General features: G+C 38.4%; 1 protein-coding gene across 1 annotated transcript in view; it reads right to left on the reverse strand.

Annotated features, from left to right (window-relative positions):
* Positions 1–346: 346 nt before the first annotated feature.
* EPB41L5 (erythrocyte membrane protein band 4.1 like 5) overlaps positions 347–14,937 on the reverse strand; it is a 60,491-nt gene continuing 45,900 nt past the window's right edge. The window contains 7 exon segments of the mRNA XM_007469134.1: positions 347–507; positions 510–526; positions 4,039–4,154; positions 4,580–4,622; positions 10,415–10,444; positions 11,501–11,605; positions 13,260–13,429. Coding sequence (XP_007469196.1) covers positions 347–507; positions 510–526; positions 4,039–4,154; positions 4,580–4,622; positions 10,415–10,444; positions 11,501–11,605; positions 13,260–13,429 — 642 coding nt within the window.

Consider the following 14,937-nt stretch of genomic DNA (forward strand, 5'->3'; position numbering starts at 1 on the left):
TGGGGGTGATAACGGGCAGCTTGTTCATAAACACAAACCTTCTCCTGAGACTTCTTCCGAGTGATGTGTTAACATGTTAAAATCATGAAAAACCTTTCCAAAATTATGATATACATACCCTTTGCAACACAGAAATATTTGTCATCATCACTGATGGCATATAGCGTCTTCAGATCCCTTTCCCTTTCAGAGAAGAATTCGATTACAAACAATACTACCCAGTGAGTGATTCAGTATAAAATAACTTCTCCCAAATTTGCCTAATGTGATCAATCCTCTATAAGCTCTAGAAAATGTACACCATCAACTTGCACAACAGAGTCCCAAGGCCTGAGAGGTTCAACACTCATATGTCAGTCATGGCTGCAGGGCCAGGAAAATGAGCATCCTGCTGGACTCCTACATTCTTCACACTGTGCTCATGGACAAGGTCAGGGTAGTTTCTGTGTGCAGGCTGGGGTGCGGACAAGGCCCTTGTGTCCCACTGGCTTTCACAACGTTGACAGCGTCACCGGCAGCCGGGAGCCTGGATGGTTGGGTGGGAGGGGAGCACAGTTAGTGAGATGCAGGAAGAGGTGTGAGAGGTAAAAAAGAAGCAGGCTGTGTGACCAGCATGCACTGCTGCTACAAGGATGCCCCGGCGCAGTGAGACGCTCAAGAACGACAAAGGGGAAAATCCACAAAGTCACGCGTCAATACGGAGACACGAATAAGCCATCAGAGTGAAATAAAGAGTGAAATAAAGGTGAGTGAAATAAAGAGGGACTCTCACAGAGAGCAAGACACTCTGCATCTGTCCCTGATGTTGCTATCAAAATCAAAGGCAGAAATGTTGTCTGAGGTTCTAAAGACAAGAAAAAGTACTTATTATCTACTTAATTCAAGTATTTGAAAGGACAATTCTACATTAGGACAAAGCCAGATATAGAAAATGGCAATTGTGAAAAGTTATTTCCCTGATCAACTGACTTCACAGAACTGAAATCCAGGAAACAAAATTCAGAAAGAGCATTAAAAAAAAAATCTCCCCTCACAGCAGAGGCCATGTAATTTGACATCAATGTTTCCAATTAACAATGTAGAAACATTGTTCCTTCCCTAATGCGTGAAATTCAACAGGTACAGATAATGTGATGAGATTAAGCTCCTCCAGGAGAGTTTAGTGAGCATCTTAGATACCTTTTCTCAGAGCTGTAAACAGTCCTATTGAAGTAAGAGAGGGACACATGCACACAAGCAGTTTCTGGTTAGAAATCATCAGAGTCCTCCAGTAGAAAGAAAACATTTGCCAAGGTTTTGTGACGTGACAAAAAGGGCAGCACATATTTAAGGTAACTACAAAGGAAAAAACATCACCCCAATTATAAAAATGTCTAAGAATAGACATTCTCTTCAACCAAAACATGAATCTTCACCTTTTTTCCTTAAGGAAACTGAAAATAAATTAGCTAAAAGGGTTTTCAGAACAAACTTGGAAGCTTCTTTTTTTTTTTTACAATAAAATTATCATCTTTCCTTCAACTGAAATACAAGCTATTCATCAGATCTAACCCATAAAACTCACAACCTTCAATATAGGGTCTCTGAAAATTTAGAAAGTTAAATTAGGTTTATGCTCTCCCCTACATATGCAAGCTTTTCCAAATAGTATTCAGTTTTTTGTTTATAAATAGCTTATAGACTTAAAATACATTAATTCTCAAAAGGTAGCTTAAATATTGGATAATTCTAGGTTACTGACATACCAAATCATTCACTGAAATAATGGTGTCATTTAGAAGATGGCAAGAAAAAGCTCAAGAACCGAACAGGGAGTAGGTTTAGACTAAACTGGTTAAAAGTTATCTGCCAGAAACAGAATTGTCCACTATTCTGCCCAACTGTCCAAACCTAGGGAGCATTTCCAAATTTTATTAATGTACCACTTTCTAAAGGAGGACTGTTATATATTCATGTGAAAGTATTAATAAGAATCAAAGCATGCAGAAACAAAGGCTGAAACATAGAATGCATGTTAGGTTAAGGCTGGGGAACCCGTCAGCTCCGAGACAGGCCAGCTCCATACTCAGTCCCATGCCTGCTGCCACACACTGTGGCTCCCTGGGCCTGAGGGTCACCATTTTGCTCCATATCCACAAAGGAGGCCTCAGTACAATGACATAAATAAGGACATACAGCTCCAAATTTTTCATTTTTCTTGAAATTCAATACTCTTAGATTCAGCATTCTCTCTTTATATAGGCTGCATCAAAGGAACTGAGTAATGCCTAAATATATACCAATTAAAACTGGAAAACTATAAAGATTTAGTGTCACAATACAGATGCAAACAAACCAGATTCTAATTCCATATTAATCTAAGAGGTAAGCACATATTAAATGAGCTCTTTTTTAGTTGAAGTTTCAGCTCTACATCTCCTTGCCAATAAGACTTGGCGGTAACATTACTGGAGCTGCGTCTTCAGTAGAAACTGAAAACACTGTTCTTAATGGCTTAAAAAAATAAAGACTAAAATGTGACATTCAGAAGCCTCACTGTTTATACTTTAAGTGTGTGCCCACATGCACATACACACACACACACACACACACACACTACCCCCACCACACTCTCAAGGAGAAAGGGCAAAAAGAGGATAACGGAAAACAGGAGGGGAGGGAAGAAAGAGGATAACGGAAAATGGGGGGGTGGAAAAAAGAGGATAAAGGAAAACGGGGGGGGGGGAAAAAAGAGGAAAACGCGGGGGGGAGGAAAAAAGAGGATAACAGAAAACCCGGGGAGGGGGGGGGGAAAAAAGCAGGTAACGGAAAACGGGGGTGCGAGGAAAAAAAGATAACGGAAAACGGGAGGGGAGGGAAGAAAGAGGATAACGGAAAACCCGGGGAGGGGAGGGAAAAAAGAGGATAACGGAAAACAGGGGTGGGGAGGGAAAAAAGAGGGTAACGGAAAACGGGGGTGCGAGGAAAAAAAGAGGATAACGGAAAACCCGGGGGGGGCGGTGGGAGGGAAAAAGGCGGATAACGGGAAACGGAGGGGAGGGAAGAAAGAGGATAACGGAAAACACGGTGGGGGGGAATCCCCTCCATCTTAGAAACTAATCAAGTTATTTGGAACTGAAGTAAAAATATGCCCAATCATCAAAAGCAAAGCACCTCGCAGTTAGTTAAGCCAAAATAATAGTGAAAAACAATTACATAGCAAAGACTGAAAATAATCACCAACCACTGCTGACCCACCACCATGAAGGAAGAGTTGGTTGCACAGAAAGCTGACCCAAACCTTGAGATCACCACAGAAACTCATTAGATTTCAGGTACTACACAAACTAAGCAAGAGAAAAAGAAAAAAATCCTATGAATTATCAAAGTTCATTTCATAAACAGACACAAAACTTGAACAGATGATGCAACCGACATGACCATTCAATCAAATAATTTCCCAGCAGCCCCCAAGCCACATACATTCATTTGGGAAACGATGAACCCCACTGATTAACCCCAATAAGCCACAAAGTATCCATATTTGTGCACTTACTATTAGTCTAAAAAAAGACCCTGGGAATCTAAACAAATGAAGTATCTTCTCTGTCATTTGACTATTTCTCCACCTCCCCCCAGTGGAGTATTTCCTGCTTTGTTTCATTGGACTATAATCACGTTTCTGTTTTGGCTTTATCTTCAGTCTTTAATGAAGAAGACACGCCCAAAGCAGTAGCATCGTAATGAAAACATTGTTAGCGGTCTGGGAAAAGGCCCTACCGACTAGCACTGAAGTCCTTTCCAACAGAGAAGCGCCGCCACTCCCAGCTCACGCTAACCAGAGTCAGGGGGCTGTCTGATGTGCCTCATTTAGACGACCGTCTCCTTGCTTCATCCATAGCCTTACTTATCCCAACGTGACAGCTCCATAACGTGCTTCTTTTCAGCTTACAAATATGAATAATTTGCTTTCAATCATATTTAAACTACTCTACGGCCGGGGATTCAAAACGCCCTTAGGCAAGCAGTGTTTTATTTTGGCTCAATGAGTGAACAAACCATTTCTTGTCATGCTGGTCTGCTCCGGGAGTCCTTGGAAGATTCTCAACTTGCACAAGCAAAGGACCAGAGGGAACGGAAGGAATCACAGGCACAGTGGATCTCACACCCCAAGCCTTTGGACACAAATTATAAAAATCATCTATTTTGCCTAGATAAAAGATCTCTTCACCACTAAACGGAACATTAAAATGGAATACTGTCTACATAGTGAACAAATATAATAGTAAACAGAGCAAAAAACAAATGCTTGAATGTTATACACCATCCTTGGGATAGATAATAATCTAACTGAATATTAGTATTTTATTTATTTTACAGGGACAGAAAATGTTTCATTATAACATTATACCTGTTCTATTGTAACATCTTAGAATAAAATAACAGGTCACACATTACTGAGCTATTTTACAGATAAGAAAACGAAAATGCACAGAACTTTCCCGAGATTATACCACCAAGAAAATTCAATTAATAATACTATTGTTTGTCATAATTAACTACAGTGTTCCAGTGCTTTAGAAGCTCAATATTGTCTTACCTGTCGGGAGCCATTACTCTGAGCTGAAACATTACTGTGAACACTGTAATGGGGGAAAAAAATAAAGAAAAAATTACCGTGGGTACCTAAAACTGAGAATGTAAGATGTCCAGAAAACATCCGCTTCTACAGGCAAATACTTGCTTTTCTGCTCATTTGCTATTTCCATATACCTATATTCTACTTGTGCTTTAGATATATACTTCACTACGAATCTTGTTTATTCACTGGACAACATCTGTCAAGACAACAAAATAAAACCAACAGCACAAATGATCCCTTAAATTCAAGGCGTTCAGCACAAACACCCACATAACCTTACCCATCACTTCTTTTATATATCCCTACCCTCTCAAGATTTTCTGGTGTCAGCAGTAGCTTAGCATTTTATAACTCAAAAGGCCTTAGTATAAACTTAAAGTTAGAAACTTCTCTGCATACCCTTCTCCTCCAAATGATTTAAAATATGTTTTAAAATTTTTAGTTTAGGCTGCACTCATTCCTCTCCCACTCCCGCAAAAAAGCACCTAAAAAACTCAGCATATAATGCAACAAAATAAATAGAAACAAACCTCAGAACAACTAAGAAAAAGAATATTCAATGAAATAAGAACTGAAAAATGAGATACTAAAACACAGAATAAGGCAAATAAAAGAGTTTACTGACTTCAGACCTTCCAACATAAGTATAACTAGTATCCTGAGGTAAAAAATTCAACTAACTGAAAATATATTCAACGTTATAAAAAAATTCCTTGACAGTGAGAAAATAATCTACAGATTTAGCAAGAACACTGTGTTCCAGGGAGATGAGATACAGAATTAAATACATTCAATTCCTTATTGTTATATTACTGACTTTCAACGATAAGGAGAGAATACTTCAGGTACCCTAAGGAGATTTAAAAGCACATCACTGCCAGCATCAGGTTGGCACAGAATTCTCCATGGCAACACTCAAAGAACACTATACCCAGACAAGACGTCATTCTCGTAAAAGGAAATGGGCAAAGCTTCACAAACACAAAACCGACTGTGAATACAGGATCCAGGAGCCTTTCTTAGGGGAGTGAGAACAAAACAAAAGTATCTGATGATGAAAGACAACCAATTAAGAAAGAACTCAAGAATTAAGAGGCCTTGCTAAAAGGCTGGGTGAGAAGGAGTAACCCATTCTACACCCCCATTTTTTATTAACCACATCTCTGTTACAAGTTAAGTCACAAGAATTTGCGCCTCCACTACCTGGGTTCTAATTCAAACCGCGCCACTAGCTCTGCTCTCTGAACCGCAGTTTCCTCACTCGCATGGGACTCGCATTAGGGGATCGAATAAATGTTAGCAAGCACAAAGAACAATGACAAATAAAACTAACCAACAACGAAATCTTTAAAAAAAACATCTTGTTTAGTGTAGATCTGTTGCCAAGGCTGGTGTAAAGAATATACCTATCCGGCACAATTTCTTTTACTAACCTTGTTGTTCTTCCCAGGATACACCGCTCTGTATTAAGTAACTCATAACCCCACATTAATGAAACCTCCTCCAACCTGCTTTGTACAGAAATTAGACTCATTACGCTATGGCCCCCGGGGTTACGCTCTGAAGCTTCTCCTTGAACTGGGAATAAGTCCAGTAGGTGATAAGTAGGAGATGAAGAATAACATGAGAAAAAAGCGCTGATGATAAGTGATGATCACCGGATTCTAGCTCCCTGTTCTAAAACAATTTGAAACGCAGGAAGCACTATTTTCTCATAATTACACTTATTCTTTGACTTCCACTAATATGAAGGGAACAAATGCTTCCTGTTACTGACCAATCCAAGCTTCCCTTTTGAAGGACTGTCTGCAATAACGGACCCATTTTGCTCTTTGCCCCCTCTATGCATCATCTCCTCCACCATTTCTTTTCCTCTCTCTTCTGTCCTCAAGACTGCCCACTAAGCCTGTACAAGAAGTACTAGTAAGTGAAAAGTGAACTGTCCTTTAAAATGTCACGTCTTTCTAAGATACTTTACGTTAGTCAAGACTCACAGGGAGTAGTTAGAAAGAAATGAAAGAGTACAAGGAAAACTAACATCAGCCAATTTAAAAACCTGTTATTCAGGTAAGCACAGTACAAAGTCAAGAAGCTTTTTAGGTCAAATAGTTGTGCTTTTTCTAACAGTACCGTTTGCCATGGTTCACTGGAGCAAAACTGTTCATGTGAACAGAACTCTGAGGGCAGGAATGAAAGCGCATTCCTCTCAGGTTCTCTCAAGCAATGTTAGGAGCAGGGCTCAATAACCTTCAGGAGAGTGGGTCCCCCTCTGAATGTCATTCCTAAAAATTATTCTAACTAAAAAATAATAAAGCATCATTGCTTAAATACTCCATTTTTGCTGTGTTTTAAAGAGCCAAAAAGCATCACTCAAGAAGACACAATAAAATTTACTTATTAAAGTTAAATGAATCTCAATTCTAGGAGATTATATAGTCAGTCATACTCACTCTTTGGTCAGAAATCTGTATTTCAAAAACATTTAAAGGAGGACAAACTTTTGCAAATAAAAGCCTTAATTTTTCAACTACGTATCATCACTTGAATGCTTTGTTTACATTTCTGCTAACTTCATCAGGGAATATTCTTCACTTTAAGCTCTAATATTCTGTCCCAGCCTCCTTTTCAGGAAAACAAGACATGATTCATTAAACAAACAAATAAAATACTTAAAAAAATACAGAACCCCTCTAACATTTCTCCACCATTCTTCTTAAAAGCACAGTTTAAAAATTAACTCCACGAAAAATTATAGTGTATAGCTCAGAAAAGGGAGAAAATTTTGTTTTTTGCCTAATTAAAAATTCATGGAACTTCCTCGGTGACGCAGAAATTAAGAATCCGCCTGCCCAATGCACGGGATGTGGGTTCAAGCCCTGGTCCAGGAAGATCCCACATGCCGCGGTGCAAAGAAGCCCGTGCGCCACAACTACCGAGCCTGCGTTCTAGAGCCCGCGAGCTATGACTACTGAGCCTGCGCGTCACAACTGCTGAGGCCCGCGCGCATAGAGCCCATGCTCCACAACAAGAGAAGCCACCGCAGTGAGAAGCCCATGCACCGTAATGAACAGTAGCAGCCCCAACTCGCCTCAACTAGAGAAAGCCTGCATGCAGCAACAAAGACCCAATGCAGCCAAAAATAAATAGATAAATAAGTAAATTTTAAAATAAAATAAAAATAAAAATTCACGATGGACAGAATCCCTCACACTTCCTCTCTCCTCTACCCACTTATTTATTTTTAACAGCTTCCTGACCGCTAAGTCACTAACCACAGCCTGGCTTTAATGGCTCTCTAAGTGGAAAAAAACCCAAAACTGAATAGGACACCTCCAGCTGAGGCTGACCCTACTCAGTACCCAAAACAAACGACTTCTCCTTTTGAAGAAGCTCTAGCTATACTGACACATCTCCATACAGGAGTGTAGACACCGTTTTAACAAAAACTAGATTTGTGAGTATGTCCTGAATCTCACAGTTTACCAGGCATTCCAGAAGGCTCTGGTACAACAGTGGTTGAGAAGCATTACATGAAACTCCACAGTGTAATACACTCTATTAATACTGCTTCATCACAAGGAGGACTTGGACAACAGTGACTGCAGGACAACAGCAGACCCTCTCCCCAGCAAAACAAACATGTAGCTGCTGAAAATTATTCTTTAAAAAAATCATTAAAAGGCATACATCAAGTGGAGAAACATTTATTTAAGAAAATCTAGTAACTTTTAAAAAATCTGATCTAAAAAAACAAAACAAAAAAGTTACTAGAGAATGAGAAGAACATTTTTTTGTGATAAAATAAAACAGTTATAAACAATACATGCACCTAACAAAAAGCCCCAAATACATGAAGCACAAAGAATTGAAGGGAGAAACAGACAACCGAACAACAATAATTGGAGACTTCAATAGTCCACACTAAATAATGGAGAGAACTAAGCCAAGACCCGTGATGAAACAGAAGTGAACAACAGTAAAAACCAAGCAGACCTAACAGACATTCATAGGACATGACACTCAACAGCAGAACAGACATTCTTCTCAATCGCACATGGAACATTTTCCAAGCTGAACAACATGCTGGGACATAAGAGAGGCCTCAATAACTGTAAAGGGATCAAAGTCATGTGAAGTACATTCTCTAACCACAATGGAATAAATTACAACAAACAAAAAAAAAGGGGAGAGGGGAAAATTTAAGCTACAAACGTCGAAATTAAGCAACACACTCCTAAGTAGCCAACGGGTCAAAGAAGAAATCACAAGAGAAATTAGAAAATAATTTGGGATGAATAAAAATGAAAATACAATATACCAAAACTTATGAAATATGATTAAAGTGGTGCTTGGAGAGAAATTAATAGCTATAAATGTTATATTAAAAAAGAATACAGGGCTTCCCTGGTGGCGCAGTGGTTGAGAGTCCACCTGCCGATGCAGGGGACACGGGTTCGTGCCCCGGTCCGGGAAGATCCCACATGCCGTGGAGCGGCTGGGCCCATGAGCCATGGCCGCTGAGCCTGAGCCTCCGGAGCCTGTGCTCCGCAAAGGGAGGGGCCGCAGCAGTAAGAGGCCTGCGTACCACAAAAAAAAAAAAAAAAAAAGGAATACAGATCCCATACACTAATAAACCGATCTTCCACCTAACGACACTAGAAAAAGAAAACTAAACCTAAAGCAAGCAGAAGGAGTGAAATAATATACCAGAGAGAACCGATCTTCACCTAACGACACTAGAAAAAGAAAACTAAACCTAAAGCAAGCAGAAGGAGTGAAATAATATACCAGAGAGAAAATTAATAAAATAGAAAATAGAGGAACAGATAAAGTTGATGAAACCAAAAGCTGGTTCTTTGAAAAGGCCAACAAAACTGAAAAACCTTTACCTAGACTGACCAAGTGAAAAAGAAACTCAAATTACTAAAATCAGAAATGAATGAGGGGACATCACCACAAAGCTTATAGAAATAAGGAGGAAAAGAGAATAATATGAACAACTGTATGCCACAAATTAGATAACTTAGATAAAATGGACAAACTCTGGAAAGACACAAACTCCCAAACTGACTCAAGATAGAAAATGAAATATGAATAGATCTACAACAAGACACTGAACTGGAGATTTTAAAACCTGACACAAATGAAGTCCAGGCAAGATGGCTTTAATGGTGAATTCTACCATATATTTAAAGAATTCTTTACAAAACCTTCCCCCAAAATAGAGAGAAACATTTCCCAACTCATTCTGTGAAGCCAGAATTACCCTGATACCAAAACCAGATGAAGACAGTACAAGAAAACTACAGACCAGTGTCTTTGATGAATACAGACACACAAATCCACAACAAACCTAGTGAACCAAATCCAGCAACATGTAATATAAAGAAAGACTGTACACCATGACCAAGTGGGATTTCTCCCAGGAATAAAATGAACTGCTTGCGTACAAATCAACCTCTGTTCTCTGAGCTTCCTGTGTGCAAGGGCCACAGTTTATTCATCTTTATATCCTCAGTCACAGGCCAATAACAAACGTACAATATGTCATTCTCATTATGAATAGCACAGCCACCCAAGCTCACTCTTTTTCTTTAAGCTGCTTTATTTTTCTTTCTGTCCGTTTTACCCAGCATTATGATGTGTTTATCTGCTCCCTGCTAGATCCACCGTGCTCAGGGGCAAGTGAATACTGTGACAGACCTTCAACAGACATTGGTTCAATTAACGATGCAACTACAGAAACGCTAACACATTCGGTTATCAATTCCTAAGTTGCAAGACATTACCCACCTGAGCTCTTCAGGTTTTCCTGTACTTGCCAACAGAAAAAAACAGAAAACATCCCATTAGATTCCTCCAACATGGTAAACTGCTTTACTATTCACAAAAGTAAATCTTGACTCATTGCTTTGTAAGCTGTTTTCCAACTACAGATTTAAAAATCTTCACTTCACAAAAGTGTTCTATGGCTCACGCCATTCAAGTAAATAATGACAATGATCTCCAATTTTTAAGTAAGGCAACAAAATGAGCACACATTTAAAAAAACAGAACCATCTGCAAGCCTTTAGAGTGAGCTGACAGTGAAAAATCATCAGTGGAGTCTAGGAGGTAACTAAGGGTTTTAAATAAATTGAAATGGTTTCATTTACAGATACATCAAAAATTATAGCTATAAATCAGTTTTCTAAAAAACTGATACTGCCAACATCAGGTCACGGAAGTTGTTTTTGGATAACTGGTGATGACTCTGACATTGGACATACTTAAAATTCAATCTGTATTTTAATACAAACTCAGATTTGAAACCAAACACAAGTTTCAGCTTACTGGTCAAAGTAAACCATTCTTTGTATTACATAATTAAAGTAACAAACAGCAAGTAACATTTATGAATTTGGAAATGTCTATGTACCATGTACACTGATGATTAATATAAAAACCTTACTTAACAGAACCTTTAATATTATTATAATACATACAAAATAAAAAATTTATTCATCATATACCAATGTTTTAAAAAATATCTGCAGGGATTTAACAGATTATTATGAATGAGATCTGGAAGTCAAAAAGGGAGGGAAAATGTTGCTCTAGAGAAGAACTAAAATAGTAAGAACAAAAACTGAACACAAACTCAGCACAGTGTCAGAACTGGGGTTAGCATACAGTTTGATCTCAGCAACAGTATAGGCAGTTTTTCCCCGTGTATTCTCAAAAACTGATTATGCTAGAACCAAATTCAGTAAAGAAGAGTACTTTAGTTGTCTGGAAAAGACTAAGAGGACCGAGGCAGCCTCCTCTCCAGCCAACAATACCAGTACAGGATGCACTGCCAGGAAGAATAGTCCTTTGAAACAGGGCTGCACTTCACCTTGCACTTGCAGAGCTCGTCGAGAATACCGTTTGCTGGGCCTCCTTTCAAAGGATGTTGATCTTCTTGCTTTATTGGTTTTTGTGGTCTGATACTCAGTTTTCCCACTAAAATAAATGAGGCATATTAACAGGAATAAGAGAATTTGAGGCCTACAGTAGTCAGATACACAAAAATGAGAGAAAGTCTACACTGAGGTTCTCCTCAAGAGAACCATCCTGAACTTCCTTCCTGAATGACCTATGAAAACCAGTGTTGACGTCTCTCTTTACCACACCATTCTTTCACTCTTTAGGCTTGTGTGAAAGATACAACACAAATTATATTGTTTTTTCTTAATCATGCACATCACCTAAGAACATAATAAATAAATTTGAAATATCTGTCCTTTTATGGAACTCCCTTCTCTTTCCCATCCATACTCCTCAACGCAAGATGTACAATTAACTCAAGATTTTCAGTTACTTTTTCTAACTGTGATATACTTTTCAGATCACTTTTCCAGAAATATTGAAACTATTGCCCCACTCACCTTCATTTCCATTTAAATTCTGCTAAGAAAACGCCTCCCCACTTTTAATGTAAGTAGAATAGACGCTCTCTTGCATGAACCCCACACACAGTGAACATGCCACATTACTGACACTATCCATTCCTTCTTTAAATTACACTGACGGATTCTTGTGACATGCCAAAAACTCACCATCAATAAGCTACTCTGAGGTAAACCAAAACATTTCTAACTTATGACCAACAAACAAGGAGTCTGTAAGAACAATGGAACGTCAGGTTTATAAGGACCAGATTAATTTCCCAGTAGTGCATAATACTCTTTTTCTACATGGTATCCAGCTGTTGGATGGAGGCCCCTTAAAACTCTTGTTACGTGGATTTAAACTGGAGATTAATACATAAAGCAAACATCAATGTCCATCAACAGGTGAATGGATAAAGAAGATGTGGTATATATATATGTGTGTGTGTGTGTGTGTGTGTGTGTGTACACACACACACACACACACACACACACACACACACACACACACAATGGCATATTACTCAGCCATAAAAAAGAATGTAATAATGCCATTTGCAGCAACATGGATGGACCTGGTGGGTATTATGTAAGTGAAGTAAGTCAGACAGAGAATGACAAGTACTGTATGATATCACTTATATGTGGAATCTAAACAATAAAATAAACTAGTGAATATAACAAAAAAGAAACAGAGTCACACATACAGAGAACAAAATAGTGGTTACTAGTGGGGAGGGGCACAATGCGGTAGAGGATTAAGAGGTACAGTACAAACTATTATGTATAAAATAAGTAAAGCTTAATCAACATTTTATATAACTATAAATGGAATATAACATTCAAAAATTATAAATCACTACACTGTACACCTAAAACTTACATAATATTGTAAATCAACTATACCTCAATAAAAAAAAAAAAACTTTTTTAACTGGAAAAATTGTTAATTACTCCTTAAAAAAAAGAAAAAAGGAAGAAACAAAAACATCAGGAGGGATATGAAATCCCATTACACCATTACAATATTCTCCTGTCTTTTCAGGAAATTACAAACAATAACAATATGTACCACTTTTTCTTTTATTTTGGCCAATGGAAAACACTGGCAAACCACTTCACCTCTCTGTGCCCTAGTTTCCACATCTGTAAAATGAGAAGCTGGGCTAAATTTTCTGGCCCCTATGAAATAATGAAAGGCAGAGCAAGCAGCTATAAACATTCACCTGTATCTAAACCGCGACCCTAATCGAATAAATCCCGATCGGTGAGAACGCTTCTGGACAGGGCCTCGGAGGCGGAAGAAGGCGTGATGCTCCACAGCACACTTCCATAAATGTTTGCACGCTTTGGGGTGATCCAGTCTGAAGACAAATGTATGCTCCTGCTCTTTGCCCTGAGAAAGAAACGCATGTTAACAGAGGTAATTATTAGCTCCAATGGTCCTGTCCCCTCGCATTTAGCTACGAATACAAGCACAGCAAGAGCAAGAATCCAATAATAAAGCATCTAGTTTGCTCCCTGAGACTCTGACACTCTTTAGAGCTACTACATAAAACGGCAGAGTTAAAATCAAGCTGTCCATTTTCTCAGCCAACATAAAATTATTCCTATTTTCTCTCTACTTACATGATCTCATTTCTCAAAGAGACATAAAATGAGCCTTTATCTGCCATACTTCAGGATAAATGTATAATATAATTTAAAGGTTCATATAAGATCTGGCAACATACATAACAGCCTTAAAAGTGGCCACATTCTTTATTATAGTAACCATACTCGCAGGAATCTAATTACACTAGTTAACATTCATAGACACTCTTCTAAGAATTTCACATGAATTCCTTCAATGAGTAGATACTATCACTATCTCCATTTCACAGATAAGAAAACTGAGGCTCAAGAAATTAAGCCCAATGTCACAAAGCTACTAAGAGAGGAAACCAGAATTTGAACCTAACCATTCAGGGTCCAGAGCCTACCTCTGTAACCACTAAGCTATCCTGTATCTCTAGGGGAAAAGACTTTCTCAACACCAAAATTTACACCCAAAGATTTCCTTCACAGTCTCATTTATAATAGTAAAAACTGGCACAAAACCCTAAATGTCCAAAAGATGAGAAATGTAATAAAGTAAACAAACTATACAGAGAGATAAATGAATAAAAGATGAATGAACCAATGCACTACTGTTTATTTATAGTGCAGAATACTATACATGGGTTAAAGTGAATGAACTAGGTCTACCTGTTTAGGCAAAATAAGCAAGCTGCAAAAAAAAAACCCACCCTAATATATATGTATATTATATATAATATTTATGTAGATTTATAAAACATTCTACCACATTTCATGATGTGGTTATATTTACAACAGGTTAGCAAACATGAGAATGATACCCTGCGAGAATGAGGAAGAAAGAGAGAAGCTATGGCTCAGACCTTAGCTGTATCAAACAGAACTTCTTGAATGAGACAAACAGCACACGACCCAACAGAAAAATCAACAACAGGCTTAAACACACACTTCATAAGAAAGACTATCCAAATATCCAATAAATATATAAATAAGTGTTAAAATGAAGCAGTCATCAGAGGAGTGCAAACTAAAACCACAAAATGATTCTACTACCAGAATGGGTAAAATGAGAACGAGAACTCCACACACAAGGCAAAGAAGAATAAACGGAACTCTCAGACACTCCAGGTGGGAGTGCAGCTGAGTGTGTAGACAGGCTGGCAAACAGTGTGGCGGCCTCCACAATAGCCAAACACACGCACATGCCAGGGCTCAGGGCAGCACTCTTCTTACTAGCCAAAAATTAACAGCAACTCAAATGTCCATCAACAGCAGGATGGATAAATACTACTGTATTCACAAAACTGAATACTATATAACAGCAGG

The sequence above is a fragment of the Lipotes vexillifer genome, unplaced genomic scaffold, assembly GCF_000442215.2.
Source record: "Lipotes vexillifer unplaced genomic scaffold, Lipotes_vexillifer_v1.1 scaffold1466, whole genome shotgun sequence".
Taxonomy (NCBI): Eukaryota; Metazoa; Chordata; class Mammalia; order Artiodactyla; family Lipotidae; genus Lipotes; species Lipotes vexillifer.